General features: G+C 30.4%; 1 protein-coding gene across 1 annotated transcript in view; it reads right to left on the bottom strand.

Annotated features, from left to right (window-relative positions):
* Positions 1 to 247: 247 nt before the first annotated feature.
* LOC124809150 (putative autophagy-related protein 11) overlaps positions 248 to 17,749 on the bottom strand; it is a 27,721-nt gene continuing 10,219 nt past the window's right edge. The window contains exon 2 of the mRNA XM_065793132.1: positions 248 to 3,659. Within this exon, the coding sequence (XP_065649204.1) occupies positions 446 to 3,659 (3,214 nt within the window). The 3' untranslated portion in view covers positions 248 to 445. The remainder of the gene's footprint in view (positions 3,660 to 17,749) is intronic.

Genomic DNA, 17,749 nt, shown 5'->3' with positions numbered 1-17,749 from the left:
TTTGTTTAGAATGTTAATTAATAAACATATGTAGTAGTAATATATATTTAAGAATATATATGTTATGTGGACTTTGTAATAAAGCTTATAAAGCTACTACTTGTAAGTAATAAATTTCAAAATAAGCCCGCTTTTATTATTATACAATCATTTTATTAAAAAAATAACAGGTTTTTTCTTTATAACTCAGTTTTACTGGTAAAAGGGAAAATCTTTTAATTTTCAGTTAAAAGATAAAACTAAAAAATCACAACATAAAATAATTTAATTACGCATGCGGCTATGCTTAATAAATAAATTTCATGTGCTTAATAAATTATGTTAAAAATATTGGTATTGATTTATCGATAGATATCGAGAAATCAAACGTCATTAAGTCGAAAGTCTTCAAGTAAATCTGTGTCTTTATAAAACTCATAATTATTAAAGAAATAACGTTTTTACATTACAAAATACCATATTTTGCTTCACACGCTTTTTGCGCCTCGATGACGGCCATTTTCAAAGTTTTTGAAGACTTTCTTTTAAAATGCTTTTCAAAGTGAGGAATAAACAGATTCAAATCTTTACAAGTCATTTTTGATTGAGTGGTAGAATTTAACCAATTAACATGTGCTTTTCTATCAGAAGATGATTCAACACACGCTTCAAGCGAAATAACAAGCCCGGGCCACCATCCGTACCCGTGACATCTACCCCATACAACATCGCCAATTCGAATTTCTTCTTTACTTCTCGTTAAGGGTTTTAATAGTTTTTGTTGTTCAACTATTCGGTGGTATAAAGTTTTTTTTTCAGGAATTTGTTCGCTTTTGCTATTAAATTCTATAAATTTTGATACATCATCAATCGATGCATCTTCAACATCACTTTCAAAATTTTTAGATGCCACGTTCTGAACTTGATCAGAGGAATTTTTGATTGCGGATTTATTAAGTTCAATTTCTTCTTCTTCAACATCGACTTCAAATACAGAAGACACACGCTGGAGTGGAAATTTCATATTAGGTAGTAGACGAGGACGGAGTTTAAACAAATTACGCTTTGGTGAAATAAAAGAATCTATTTCTACACTGTAATCATAACAAACATTTTTTTTTGAATCTTTACTCTCCTTGCTCATTTTAACTTCATTAACACCAACTTTGCTAGAGGAATCTTTTGTTTCACCTACAAATAGAGCAAATTGATTCACAGTGTTATTAATATACTTATCAGGCGCTTCATCGCAGTTCGAATCCTTATTTTCTTTGAAAATGTCCGATTCTGCAGGATTAGGTAAAGACTTAAATACTTTAACTGGTTTACGTCTATTTTTAACACGAGGAACATTGCTTAAAGCAGGTTCAGGGGACAAATCAGTTTCATGACAAAATAAGTCGAGGTCATTAATCTGGTGGTCTTCGTGATGATTATCTTTATCCAAAAACAAATTAACCTTACTATTTTTGACGGAAACATTCTCAAGAGAGTTTTTTATGGTCTTACATTTTTCATTCAAACATGTCGTAGTTTCGTCAGGCAATATATCATTCTTTTGAACTTTGTTACAAAGTAAACTTTGCTTTGAAGAGGCATTGCTCAAACTCAGCACACAATTCAAATTATCACTTTTTCTTTCTGTAGTACTGTCTGTAAACTCTTCTTTTTTGGATATTACATCATAAATACTTACATCAGACAACGAGTTGTTTTGGATTTCTTTTTTTTGTTTGCTCAATTTTATTTGATCTTTTGTGTCTTGTTCGAGTTTACAATTTAGGCTTGATGAATAATCATTATTTAAATCTTGATTGTTAGAAGAGCCTATAATATTTTTAAGAGGTTTTTTTACTCCCTTTAGATTGTGAGATTTTCGAATATCTAAGGAAAAGGACTTTACGTTTGATTTGCACTTTAGAGTTCTTGATTTCCGTTCATTTATTTTACGTAGACTGAATTTTCTAACAATATCATTACTCTTTATATCTGTAGAAGATTTTAAAGAGCTTGAACTGGCTTCGTCAGAAACTGCAAAACTATCTGAAACTTTGCTTTTTAACGGCTTCATGCTCTGAGCTAAAGCTTTGCGTTTTGCAATAGCTGATGCTCTTAAACTTCTCCGTTTCTTTCTTTTACTTAGGATGTCGTCATCTAAATTAAAAGTACTTCTTAAATTCTTTCCTCTTAACTTACGAACTGAATCATATTTACGAATATTATTTAATGCTATTGTGATTGGATCAATACGTTTAGGTTTAGATTTATTTTTAGATGGTGTGGTGTTAACTGAATTGTTTTTTATTTTCTCTGCACTGTCATCTTCGCCTATTTGATTTTGTAATAAATGCTCCTTGTGTTGAACTCCATTTTTTCTTGAAAGTAAATATCTCTTAATTTGACTTTTGTGACGATTTTTAATGACAGATAAATCTATACCTACTTTTGGAAAAAGCTTGCGATCAGCACTCAAAGAAAGCTTTGGGATTTCATCTTTAATATTGTCTAACTGCAGAATATTGGTACTGGTTTCTTTTACCGCATGTGTAACACGATCAACAACTTTCACTTGTTGTCTAGTTGTTTTTTTTGGAGGCTCTAATTCATGAGCACTTTCAGTTTTTTCAAGCTGACGTTTTGTTTTTGAGTTAGCTAAGTTAATTTTTTCTACTGCTCTGCAAACTTGTTCTAAACGTTTGCCTTTTGTAATTACAATTTTTGGAACTTTTTTAGGTGAATCAATTTTAGGCAAAGATTTCCCTTTTATTTCATTAATTTTGGAGACATCAATTGTGAAATTATCTTTAGACAATCTTGAGTTAGTTCCAAGAGGTGAGAAATTTTTTTGAGAGGTTTGAACTAAACTTGAACTCAATATTGGATTAACTTGACTAGATGCACCTTTTCTTTCTTCTGTTAATTTATTCACTATACAATCCTTGTTAAGTCTTAAGTCAAAATGAGAATTTTGATAAGCATTAATCAAATTCTTTTTGCTGTCAAAAATATGAAGAGAACGTTTATTAAAGTCTTCATGGGTATTCACAGGTAGCACTTCATTTTGAGGGGTAGTATCAACAAATTCTGAAAAAACTTTGGTATCTGATTTAACTCTTTGATTTATTAAAATTTGCTCAGTACTTGGAATATTTTCAGGGGACTTTTCAGAAATGTTATCAATGGGTTCGCTAGACTGACTGAATTCATTAGTTTTTAATTTTGTTATTTGCATTAATGGTAATTTATTTGCATTTATTTTATTTAATGTCAACTTGATATCTTTTCGAACAGAAATACTTTTTGGCTCAACTCTACTTGGCGCTTTTAAAGGTACTAATTTGACAGAAGGTTTTGGCTCAATACGTCTAGTTAGCCACTTAGTCTCTACACTTGGCTTTATTGGTTCTTTATTTTGAACAAATAACGGCAGCAATGCAAGCTCTTTGCTGGAATTGATACTTTCAACTAGTCCACGTATCGAGTCGATTGGAGATTTTTGACATGTGTGTTGCGGATCAAGATCATAATCATCAAGTACAATGCATGATTGCTTCAGTTTTTTACTTCGCGTACTTTTTGATGTTGTGTCAAGGTCACGATGCGTTATTTCATGAATTAAGTTATCAGTAGTCTCTTGACTAAGCAATGCCTTTTTAGGAAAAAACCCATCAGGAATTTCTCTAAAATGAATTAAAAAAAATTAAAAAAACAAATATATAAATGTTTTGAACAATAAACTCAAATCAAATTTATTTTCTCACAATTTCAATTATGGCGATTCCACACTAAAACTATAGTATATTGTACAAAATATCATAATTTTAGTGAGAGTTTATAAGAGTCTTTTAACATCTTTTTAGAATGCTTTTTGCAATTTATTTGTATATTTATTTTTTTGTCATCTTTTAATTGTTAAACAGTTAATTAAATAAAAATAAAAATTTAAAACAATATATTTTATAACAAACATTTGATTACAATTTTTAAAAATTACATAATCAAAGAAGTCTGGGCAAAAAAAAAAGTATTAAAAATCAGTGTGTTAGCCAGCTCAATGACACTGCGTATACCACGGAAAAAAATGTCACAAATTAAAATAAATATCCCAAATTAAAAACAATTAATAAATATCTCAAACTTAATAAAAATATAAAAAAAAGAATACCAATACAAGAAAAAAACTTTTAAAGTATGGCATTTTTTTCTTGTATTGGTATTTCTTGTAAATTACATTGGTGGCTAAAGAGACTGCCAGGTTTTATGTCATTACACTTAAATAAAACCTCTTTTATTCAAGAGTAGTTGTCTTGTAACAAAAGAAAAGAGTTTTTTTAAAAAACTCTTTTCTTTTGCTACAAGACAAATACTCTTGAATAAAAAAGGTTTTATTTAAGTGTAAAAACGGAACAAAGTGCTAAGTGTCATAACTGGAGCAAAAGAGTAAATTTGAAGGGACCTCAGCCCTCGGAATTAGGGTTGACATTTGACAATGCCGACCTAACTGCCAACTTAAAAGTGTTTAAGGTTGACATAAAATTGCCAACCTTGTTTCTATGTTTTATGGTAACCCCTTTGTTTCAATTTTTTTTGCCGATCTTTTACAGTTTGAAGTTGGCAATTTATTACTGACCTTATTTTTTCTAATTTCCAGGGTTGGGATCTAAGCCCATTTAAGCATTTTAGATGCATGTTACAAAAATTTTTTTTTTTTTAATTAAGAGGATTTGTTCTATAAAAATAAAAATGTTTATAAAATTGGAAAAAAATGATAAGGGTCACCAAAGGTGGCAAAAGGTAAAATTAAGAGTCTAAGCCTACTTAAGCATTTTAGATTTAAAAAAAACATATACATATATACATATTAAATTTTTAAATAATTTAAACTAAGTTTAAAACAACAAAAACACTTAGAAGTTTTTACAATATTAATGCATATGTGGTACATAATCCAACAAAAATAAAATAATTTATCATGCTTTAGAGTAGCATGTAAATGTTTAAGCTAAATTAAACTATTCCATTAAAAGTAGCTACAGAGTCGTTTTCGATGTTGAGTATATTCCTCAACATGTTTAAATCTATTCCATGTAAGTTTAAATTTAGAGTGAAGTCTTTACACTGTTCAGTAAACTGATTGTAAAATGTTTAGAGAATTTGGATGATCGGAATCTTGAGTAGATAAAAAAAAGTTTTTTAATTTAGCAAATGCTAACCTATATTCAGTTTGACTTGAACAAGAACCTTTTACTATTTTAACGCACTAAACTATAAGTCTGCATTGCGGAAACTGAGATGTAAAGGTGTATTAAAAGACTCTTTTCTATCTACTTAAGGCAGTTTGCTAAATAGTGTCATGGTGCATAGGAGTATGCTCTGAGGCGTTGCAACACATCCCAAGAATTTTGTTTATTATCAGAAGATTCTCTCTTATTTCAAAAATGTAAAAAACAACTTTTTTCACTGGGGGTCTAGGGAGAAATCACGTATATTAGGTGAGTGCCTAGTAATTTTGTTGTTCAAGATAACTAAGAGCTATGTGGCATACTCATATTTTTAGTATGTTAATACTGGTATCAAATGAGGATGACTTGCAAAAAGTTTAGGTAATTGGAGCTAACCCAACCCCGTCCTGACCCCTAAGATTTATGACCATAAGAAGTTTAATTTTCCACAAATTTACCTCCTGAAATAACTTTGAATGGTTGTAACTTTTAAACTAGGAATTTTTTTTTTGATAAAATTAGAAATCTGCCAATAAATTTTAATTTAGTTTAATAAAACACAAAAAAAGATTTGAAAAATTTGTTTTAGGAACCATACCCTAGGGGTACGGGGGTGGGGTGGTTTGGGATTGGAGATCTTCTCTAACACCACAAAATTGCATAAAAACAACGTGTCTAGTAACTATTGTTCCCATAATAACGTAACTAAATTTTAACTAAAGTACATTATATATAAATATGTATATTTTACCTTCATAACACGGTCGCATAGTGAAGTAAGGGTCAGTCCTAGCAAGCTATTTTCTACATTTTCAGCAAAGCATGGTAGGAAGGCCTATGTTATTAGCTGAATAATCATCCCAGAATATTGTTTTGATAAGGTTTGAATAGTCATTTTTCTTTTTATTTAGATTTATATATTTTTACGTCATTATTTATAGGTCTTAAATCCTTGCGTTTCCTGAAGCAGCAAATGCAAAACATTTAAACAAAATCTACATGTTCTTTCGAATGGTTAGGCATTTTAGAATAATGCTTCAAATAAAAACTTCTGATGTGCATTTATAATAATGGCATGATATATCGGCCCCATTAATTAAACAATTAACAATTTGCAACAGCAAAATTTGCAGCCGTCGCTAATTGTTTATGATTAAAATAATAACTCCTTACACACATTAAATTTTGAACTGAAAACATGCTTTTGTTCATTAAATTAAGATTTAATTAATGCCGAAGACTTTTCAAATAAACCTGCTCATTTGTCCAGATTGCTATGTTCAAGTGTCACAAGGAATTCCACATCTCTGTAGGAAGTTAGAAGGACAAAAGAATTTGACGGCCATTGTAAGATCAATATCCCCACAACGCAAGGAAAATTTCTGTCCAGTTCTATTAAAGGCTTGACCACAAATAAATCAGGGAACACTTTAGCTTTGAAAACTTTTGGTTCAAAAGCAACTTGTTGTCTCTGTCGGAAATACTGAGGTTAAAAAACCTTTCTTTTCTTTGAATAAATTGAACAAAATTCAACTAAAACTACATACCTACATAAAACTATTATACTGGCCATTTTGCTTTTATTGAACAAAAAATACCATAATTGCGGATAATAATTTGGATAAATTGAACATTTCTTCCTTAGACTATACAGTATCTGAAGATCTAAAGGTTTTGCTTCAAATGGTTGGAAAACAAACTGCAACATCAAACCACCCTTATCCATTTTGCATGATCTCATCTCCTAACTTTCAAGAAAGCTGATCACTATTCTTTAAAATCTTTGTGCAGATTATATGACCAATGAATATATGATGGTGCAAAATTAAAAAATGAAAAAATGTTCACAAATATTGTTCAACCCCCTTTATTAACAGGGGACAAAAATAAAAAAATAATAGAGCTTGTAAACATGCCCAGTCTACATATGCTTTTAGGTGTTATGGACAAAATTTTAAAAGAGATTGAAAAAAAAATTTGTTTGAAAACAAGGAGTGTGGGTTACAGTTTGTCAACCAATATCTGTCTACAAAAATTTTCTGCAGAGTATCTTACCAAGGGCAGCATCGTTTGGAAGGCAATTCTTGCAATAAGTTGTTTAAAAACATAGACAGCTTTGAGCTGTTTTCTCAGGAGTCCAGTCTTGGAGATCCCATATCCAAATACATTAAGGTACTTAGAGATTTTGAAAAAGTAGTCCATGGCTGTTTTGGAAAATTATTAAGCTCTACTTATGTCAAAGATATAGAGCAGTTCTCTATAAACTATAGAAATCTAGGAGCTACAATTCCTTTGAAGGTACACATAGTTGAGCAACATATTATCGAATTCATCGACATAAAAGGATGGAGTCTTCGGTATGATAAATAAATTTTAAGTTTGACAAAAGATTAAAATAGTATTATTTAATCATAATAATAGTAATTAAATAATTATTATTACAATAATACAACAGTTTTTGCAAGTTTAAGCTTAAGTTAAAACAAGCATAAACTATAACAATTAATCATTAAATAGACTAAAACTTATTTTGTGCATTTTATATTCTGTAAGCTTAGGTTACTAGACTAAACAGCTCTCAAATCCATTTACCAGGATTTCAATTAGTTTTGGCGAATGAGAAAAATTTAAGAACACAACCCAAACTATACTGAAGCACTAAAAAACACATTTATTGCTTACAACTACAAATATTTTTAAAGTAGCTTTCAATTTGCAGGTAGCTTGTAAAAAGTATAAATTAACCTTTTTTGAACAATTGTTTAACATAATTTCTTGATATATGATATGATGATATATGACACACAAAATATAAATAATAATTTAACCACATAGACCAGAAACTTTTTTTTACGGCGATAAAGTAATTGTAGCTAACGGCATTGGACCCCGAATACCCCACCCCTAGTGTATGGTTCCTTAAAAAAAATTTTCAAATATTTTTTGTGTTATATTAAACTAGACTAAAATTTGTCAACAGGTTTTAAATTTCATCAAAAAAAATTTTCTAGTTTAAAAGTTACAACCATTCAAAGTTATTTCAGGGAGTAAATTTGTGGAATTTTAAACTTCTTAAATTAAATTTAATAATTAAAACTTAAATAAATCTTAAACGAATAGAGATTTTTTGATGAAACTTGAAATCTGTTGATAAATTTTGGTCTACTTTATGATGAGTTCTAGGATGAGGGGAATTAGGCGTCGGGACGGGGTTGGGTTAGCTCTATTTACCTAAACTTTTTTGGAAGTCATCCTCATTTGATACCAGTATCATCATACTAAAAATTTGAGTATGCCACAGAGCTCTTAGTTACCTATCTTGAACAACAAAGTTACTAGGCACTCCCCTAAAATACGTGATTTCTCCCTAGGCCCCTGGTGAAAAAAGTTGTTTTTTATATTATTGAAATAAGGAAGAGTCTTCTGATAATAAACAACAACAAAAATCTGGGGATGTATTGTAAGGTCTCAGAGCAGGTTCTTATGCACCCTGGTGCGGAGATTTCTTTCTAAATCTAAACCCACATGAAACAGTTTTAAACATGTAGAAGAGTATACTAAACATCAAGAGCCACTCTGTAGCTACTTTTAATAGAAGAAAAATTTAATTTAGCGTTAACTTTTACATGCTGCTCTATAGCTGGATAAAAAATCATTTGATTTTTGTTGGATTTTGTACCATATATACATTAATAATGTTATTATTTTAAAATGTTTTTGTTGTTTTAAACTTTAAACTATTTGAAAATTTTTTTTTTTTTTTAATAAAGGGCATCAAAAATGCTTAAATAGGCTTAGACCCCTCCAATTTTAACTTTGACCTATTTGTGATATTGTGAAACTTTTTTTTTCAATTTTTATTAACACTCTTTTCTATTTTTACAGAACAAATACTCTTGAATTAAAATTTTTTTTGTAACATGCATCTAAAATGCTTAAATTGGCTAAGAATGAATTTCACACTTTAGCCTAAATTATGACTTTAGCACTATGTTTGGATTAAAAAAAAACTCTTTTCTATTGTTACAAGACAAATACTTTTGAACAGAAAATGTTTCATTTGAGTGACATGACATAAGATTTGGCTGACATGACATAAAATCTCTTTGGCCACCAGTTATTACCATGTAGTTCACATATGAAAACAGTTTATGCAGTATTTTTGTGAAGAATATAGATAAAAAGATAACAATTATTTTGTTAGACTTTGCTCTTTAATTTTAGCAATAAAGGTTTTAATTAATAACTAATAACAAAAACAAACAAATTATATCATAATATAAATTTATTATCATATTATATTTATTATCATTAAATCATTTATTTTGAAATATTGAAAAGTTAAACAACATAAAAACATTTTTTTTACTTTCATGTTTTTATATGAATTAAATATTTAACCGTCAATTAAAATAAACAACTATAAAATAACATTAATAATAATTAATAACATTGGGTGTTTAAAATTTTTTTTAGAGATTGTTTTTTAAATACTATATTTTGAAATGAATTTATGAATTATTTTAAAAGTCAATGAATTTATGAATTATTTTAAATGAATTTATGAACTATTTTAAATTCAGTAAAAAATGAACAGAAAAAAAATATATATTTATATATCTATCTTTTAAAATTTATATTTTATTAGAAAAATTCCTAATTTATCTCTTTTTAATTTATGTTTTTATCTAATGTGCAGTTTTGAGTGTCGAGTACTTGATGATTTAGCATATTAATTTGCGATTTTCACCAAATAAAATAATATTTTTAGCTCATTCAAAATTTTCTATTGCAAATATTAGCAAAGTCTAAATCAATTATTTAGACAAAAAAACTACCATAATCAGATAAGATTTTTTAAGTATTTGACATTGAAAATATGCTGTTTTTTCATGCTACATGATTAAGATTGGTGTCATGTATTTAGATATTTGTAGACAGATATTTTTTCTGAATAAGTTATTTAACAATAAAGACTTGCGAAGGAATGGCAGCAGCATTCCTTTGCAGAATCCAAAGTTGTTTATGCAAATAGTACATTATTAAAAAATTAAGAGTCATTCTCAAAATCGAAGACAAGCAATTACTATGAATGGAAACCATAATGTTCAGGTTATCACATTATTTTGAATAACATTAACTCAGGCTGTAATGTTTCCTCACAACATGACAATAATATTGCTCCTTAAAACTTCACAATCCTTAAGCATCAATGATTTGTTCTGGCAAAAGGCTCCAGTGTTTGACTATACTATTGGTAAAGAAATTTCGACTCTGTTCGCAATGGTTTACCAAGACACTTTATTTATGACCACGAGTACCACCAGCAGGTCCATCACAAAGAAAAGAGGAAATGGACTTTGGCGGGTGATGCCATTTAATGAGATCAATCTGGCATATTATTTTAAAATGTTGTATCATATCACTTCTGATCCTTCTAGGTAGTAAGTCCAAATGCTTTGAGTCTATCTTGGTATGGCAGTTTTGATACTGAAAAAATTACTTTTGTAGTTTTTCGTTGCATGTTTTCTAAAATCTGCATGTCTCTTGCTTGATATGGTGACCATGATTGAATTACAAATTCTAATTGTGGTCTATTATATGTTCTATATAGCAGTATATATTTGATTGACCTTCATAGCAGCAAAATTTAATTGCATCTTAACTTTAAGGTTATTCGAGCAGAGTACACCTAAATCTTGTTCAATATGAGTAACAGATAATGTGTACCATTGTCATCATACATTTGATATTTTTGCTTCAATTTATTTGATCCTTTACCCATATGTATGACCTTAGATTTTTTTATATTAAATTTCATCTGCCTATTTCTTGACCATTCAACAGCTTTATTGATATCAGTTTGTAAAAAATCCATATCTGATGGTGAGCTGATTACTCCAATGATTTTGCTATCATCAGCATATAATTTTATATTGACCGTCAAATTATCTCGCAGGTCATTAATATACAACACAAAAAAAAGGGGGCCCAAGGACTGATTCCTGTGGGATACTGCTAACTATATCTTTCCAATCTGATGTATTTGGTCCTAATTTGACCTGTTGTTGCATTTTATCTAACCATGCATTAATCCATGCAAGAATCTGACCACAAACACCATATGCACAAAGTTTATGTAGTAGTCTTCTGTGAGGCACTGTATCAAAGGCTTTTTCAAAATCAGTAAAAATGACGTCAATAGAATATCCTTGGTGTAAAGCCTCTGTAATGACATCAAGCATTTCTAACAAGTTAGTCACGCATGATATTAGATGAATTTTTGTATGAAAAAATATTACTGATCAAATAAATTTTATTAGACCAAAAAATATTTTAAGAACTTTTTTTTCAAATTACACAAATAAATTACATAATAAAGAGAAATTATCTCATACTTTAAAACTAATTTACTAGATTTGTTTCATGCTTTAAAACTACTTTACTAGATTTGAAATTCACTGCAAAGTTGACACAGCAAACAGCATTAAATGAACCATTCTTGTAAAAGCTTTCAACATCATTTTTTTAACACTCATACTGATATTTTTGCACATAAGTATGCCAAATAAAATCTGGAAGTGATGCATAAGTTTCATTTAAATGAAGCAACAAAGAGTTTTTTCCGCTTTTTTTTAATCATGAGCGAGACTAGGTTTTTTGAAACCGAGACGAGAAGTTAGTACTTCTCGTGAGACCGAGACGAGAAATTTAACAATTTTTGAAAACAAATTTATTAAAATCCAAGTAAAAAAAAAAAAATGTAAACATGGTTTTAACAAATAGACACAAATGACATTTGTCAAATGTAAACAACTTTTTCAAATATTAATTCAGAATTTTTTTGCCAAACTTTTCCAACAAGACAATGTTTTCTCCGATTAAAATGATTTGTTCTACTTTTTATGGGTGTAAGTTGAGTCTGGATGATCGGACGACATTTCCACCTGAGCTAAAAACTCTCTCTGATTTAGTTAAACTTGCTGGAATTGCTTAAATTTGTCTAGCTAATGAAGAGAGTTCTAGCAATGTATTTGAATGCAATTTCCACCAATCAAGAATCGGAAAGTCTTTTTTGGCATCAGGGAGATATTCATACTGGCACATTTCGCTCAAAATAGGATTCAGTTCAGATGTTGGCTCTTGTGTTTCAAGTCTGACGTTTAACTTGCGCTTCAGTTTTGAATTAGGGGACAAATCTGCTGAAAGGACTCTGGCAACAGGTTGGCACTTAACATTATCCTTAACCTGTGAGGCTAACCATTCTTTTGTTGTTTGAAATTTTTTGAAGAGCTTCAAGTGAAGTCCCTTTAAAGCAGGATTTAAGTAGTTTGCTGCAGCACTCAATAAGTTTCCAGTGTGACAAACAGGAAATCTTTTCTCAATGCAACTTTTCAAGTTTTTTGCATACAAGACACCGTAGCCATTTTTTCCATCCGTCTCAATAAATTGATCAATTTTGTCATGGATTAAATAAAGAGAATCGGCGACAGTGTTAATTGTTGGAATAGACTCAGCCGACCACGTTTCTGTAGCTTCTTTAAGTGGTGCCAAAATTTCTACTGCTCCCTCGATTGATTTCCACTGTGATGCACTGATGGTCTTTGAAGAAAAAATATCTTCATTTTGCACATAAGCTGATAATTGCACTCTTTAGATGTAGAACAGAAGCCATGCAATCCTGTTCACTATTCCATCTTGTGTCAACAGATTGGCGTAACTGTCTAAAATTGATTCCTTGAGCGTCTGATTCTGATTCAAGCAACTCAGCTGCAACTGTTGACTGGCGAGTTAAAGAAGCCAAATCTTTGCATGTTTGCAACGCATCATCCATTCCAGCAATCATTCCAAATGAGTCTCGAACTGCACATTGCAAAATATGATTGTTGCACAAGTATTGGTCAAGGCGCTTTGACAATTTGACTGCAAGTTTCATGTTTCTTGCCTGGTTGTTTACGCAGTACATTTGCAAATCACCAGGCAAATTTAGTTCTTCTAAGAATCCAACTTTCCTTCAATTAAGATACCTGTGTGCCTGCCTGGGAACTGTTGGACATGGGGTGTCCAGTGATGTAGTCTCCAATTTTCGTCAATAGCATGAAAAGTCCAAGAGATGTAGCTGTCCTGAGCTCTAGAAGTCCAAAGGTCAGAACTAAATGCAGCACTTTCTAGATTTGGCATAATCTCCGTTATTATGCTTTTCATTCCAGCTTGAACTTCTCTTGACCGAATTGAAAGCTTTCTTGATTATGTTGTTCTGTGATGAAGGCTCAGTTTAGGGTTTGCAATGTCAAACAATTTCTTGAAACCTCTTCCTCCCACCGCTGAAAAGGATGCCAGATCAGTGCAAAAGTAATCCAGCATTGCAGAGTCAAACTGTTTTTGAATGGAATTGTCTTTGTCATATTTGGACTTTGTTTCAAGCATTTCGACCATGGTTCGTTGTTTCTTCTTAGGAGGAGGAAGAAGAGAGTCGCCAGTTTTTTCAGAATACTCAACGTAATCTTGGCTGTGTTTTATTTTGAGGTGACGATGAAGTCCGCTTGTGTTTCCATCTTTTGTTTTCAAAGACTTTTTGCACGCCTTGCATTCAGCACTGTCACTTGTTTTTTGAAAATATCTCCAGATTTTGTTTTTTCTTGGTGACATTTTTGATCGTTGAAATGAGGCAAGAATATTTCTTTTCAATATGAACAATATGTGTCAAGTTGAATTCCACTAGTAAACTAATGAAATTAAGTCGAAAGTGCACCATTTTATACAAAAAGTTTTTATATTTAAAATCTAATTAAAAATATTTAAAATCTAATTAAAAATCTAATTGAAAATCTAATTAAAAATTTAAATTGTTTTTGTGAAAAACAAATTAAATTTTTAATTAGATTTATTAAAATCACGGAGTCAAAATATTAATTAATTAAAAAAACAAATTATTAAGCATTTTGTAAATTATAATAATTTTTAATTTGGAAAATAATATAATATTTAAGTCTTGTTCTACTTCTCGCGAGAATTTTCTATTTCTCGTTTCTCACGAGAAGTCCCATTATTCACGAGAAACGAGAACGAGACAAGATCTCGCTTATGGTTACTTTTTTGATTTAAATGATTTAATGGTTCTATTTGATTTTTTTATTTTCACCCAAACGTAACAAGAAATGTTCATAGTTCATATCAAAGCTCAATTGAATCAAAAGCTTGGTCTGGCCTTATAACCTTAAAAAAGCTTTAAAAAATTTTTTGTGGTTGTCATGAATACAGATTTCTTGAGGTGCCTTAGAGAAACTTATAGCGTGTTCTAAACACAAATCAAAAAACAATTAAATTTCAAATTTGGATGTTTGATTTTCAATTGATTGCAGACAGAGACAATTCTACAAATAAAATAAAGGGGGAGGGGGTGAATTCCTTAAAGACTGGTTTCTTATTTGACATTACGAGCATGTGATAAAACTCGACTGATCTCATCTGATTTATAAAAGCAGAGAACTGTATTATGCATAGAAGACGCTAGAACTACTGAAGACTTATTGGCTTCAGTGGTGCTTTGTAATTTTCCTAAAACAACCAACTGCTTTAATGTTAAAGATAACAAAACTGGCATTATTTTCTTTACAATCTTTTCAAGAACTTGTTGTGATGTATAGAGATATTCCTAATTTTTTTTTTATCTTGTCATAATTTTAAATTGATTCAGCCTACATTTCATTATATTTGTCTCAAAAAAAGTGAATATTTTTTTTGCCATATTTCAATATGGCAAAAAAAAAATTCACTTTTCTTGAGACAAATATAATAAAATGTTCACACATTCTGTTAAATAAATCAAATTTCTCGAATAATTTAACAATTTTTTATCATAAATCACAGACTACAATAAATATATAGATAATATTTATAGAAAAAATCATGAAATTAAACCAATTTCAAAAATACGACTTTTTGAATTAGTGAAATGGACATGCATATATATAATAATAAAATGAAGTGAAGTGTCAGTGTAATAAAACAAATAGAAGTGTCAGTGACTCTGCATCAAAGCCCACATTTTTTGCCTTTCTCAATCTCTAACTCAAATAGTCAACTTTCCAACTCGCTTTCCAGACAACCCGAATCATTTACCTTCTCCACTCGGCTTGTCAGTGGAGTCAGTGCTCAGTTTCTCCACATTCACCCCTAGGTGCTTCTGATCACAGTTTGATCTCTCTAAAGCTAATATCTCATTTTTCTTCATCACCTGAATCCACCTATTATCGTACCATTTACAACTACCTTAAAGCTGACTGAGAATCTTTCCGTGATGGCCCTTGGGTAGAAATCTTTCATCTTTCTGTCGACAAATGTGCTTCATACATAACTTCGTGGATTCAGGCTGGCATGGAATCTTTTGTTCCCCCTCGGCAATTCCAGATCAAGCCCCACTCTCCATGGTTTTCCTCACACTGTGCTGCTGCGATTGCCAATCGAAACCGCTACTTCCATATCTATCAGTCTTGTTTTCCAGCCTGCTGGAAAGCGGCATCTGTTATCCTATCTTCAAAAATTCTGGAGAGCGATCTGATTTGTCTAACTACCGTCCCATTAGTATTTTTCCTATCATAAGCAAGATTTTTGAATCTTTAATTAATAAACACATAATTTCTTATCTTGAATCTAATAACTTACTTTCTGACCATCAATATGGATTTTGATCATCTCGTTCTACAGCTGATTTGCTAACAGTAATAACTGATAGGTTTTATCGTGCATTAGATAAAGGTGGAGAGATTAAGGCCATTGCTTTTGACATTTCAAAAGCTTTTGATAAAGTTTGGCATGCTGGTTTTCTCCATAAGCTTTTTTCTAATGGTGTATCTGGCAACATCTTTAAGATTATTGAATCATTCCTTTCCAATCGTAGTTTAAAAGTTGTCCTCGATGGACAGCACTCTTCTTCTTATTCTGTAACTTCAGGGGTTCCTTAAGGTTCTACCCTTGGCCCTATGTTCTTTTTGATTTACATTAACAATCTTCCAGATATTCTCACATCTAAGGTTGCACTGTTTGCTGATGATACTACCAATTATTCTTGTCGTGATAAGAAACCAACACTCTCTGATTGCTTGGAGGGGCATTTGAGCTTGAAAAGGATTTCACTTCTGCTACTGCATGGGCCTCACAGTGGCTGGTGAACTTCAATACAAATAAAACTCAATTTTTTTCAGCCAATCGTTATTGCAATAATTTAGATCTTCCTATATTTATGAACGGCGATGTTCTCGATGAGTAACCTACTCTTCATCTTCTAGGATTAACTCTTACTTCTGATCTTTCTTGGAAACCATATATCAAATCAGTTGCAAAATTAGCATCTGCTAAGGTTGCATCTCTTTATCAAGCTCGACACTTTCTTACTTCGGATTCTATTCTCTATCTCTATAAATCTTCTAATGATGCCCTTTCTCTTTTAGACAAGGTGCAAAAACGCATTGAAAACATAGTTGGACCAGCTCTTGCAGCCAACCTCCAACCATTATCACATCATCATAATGTTGCTTCTCTTTCTTTTTTCTACAAATTCTATAATGGGCACTGCTCTGAAGAGCTAGCGTCCATCTACCAAAACTCATTCTCATGTTACTCGTCATTCAATTAAGTCTCATCCTTTTTCTGTGACTGTTCCTAAGTGCTCCAAAAACTCTTATTTATCTAGTTTTTTTTCTTGAACATCAGTTCTTTGGAATTTGCTTCCTTCATCTTGCTTTCCTGATTCATATAATTTGAAATCTTTTAAGTCGTCTGTCAATCGTTATCTTGCTCTACAATCTTCATCTTTTCTCTTCCAGTAACTTCCAACTTTAATTAGTGGTTGCTTGCAGCCTTGTTGGAAGCGAAGATGTTTAAAAAAGTGTATAAAAAAAGAAATACTTTCAAAAACAGAGTAAAATTTGAAATTAAAACTAATTTTTTTTTAAAAATCAAAGAAGTTAAAAACAAATTGTTGCTAATTTTTTTGATTTTATTTTTATGTTTGCTTATAATATGAATTGCAGTTATTAATTCCACACAAACCTATTTTTTTCTGTTTTTATTTTGTTACAATATGAAGAATATTTATATTATAAAGATTTTTTTAAATATAAACATAAAACAACAACAATAAAAAAAAGATAATTGTTAATGTATTTTATCAAAGCATTTGTATGAAATTACTAGAAATTTTTTTATTTTATGTATTTAAATCTTTAAAGAAAAGCAGGGATGCAGAGTACCAATTAAAAAAAAAAAGAAGATATAAAAGTCATTAAATGATTATTTCTTCCTGGCTTTTAGTTTTAACCAAAAGCTCTAAAATTGTAAAGAAGGTTTTGAACAAAGAGTCCTTACATATAATAGTAGCAGTGATATAACGGTAATAATAGATTCCATTGATATAATGGTAATAATAGATTCCATTTTTTACTTTATATTGTTTATTTGACTTTTCATACTATATTTTTCTATGCAATGTTCTTATATCCGAAGATCTTGTTGGTTTAGCATAGGAACAGCCACAAATAGTCATTAAG

Source organism: Hydra vulgaris, chromosome 03 (genome assembly GCF_038396675.1).
Source record: "Hydra vulgaris chromosome 03, alternate assembly HydraT2T_AEP".
Lineage (NCBI taxonomy): Eukaryota > Metazoa > Cnidaria > Hydrozoa > Anthoathecata > Hydridae > Hydra > Hydra vulgaris.
This window is presented reverse-complemented; position numbering and strand designations above follow the sequence as displayed.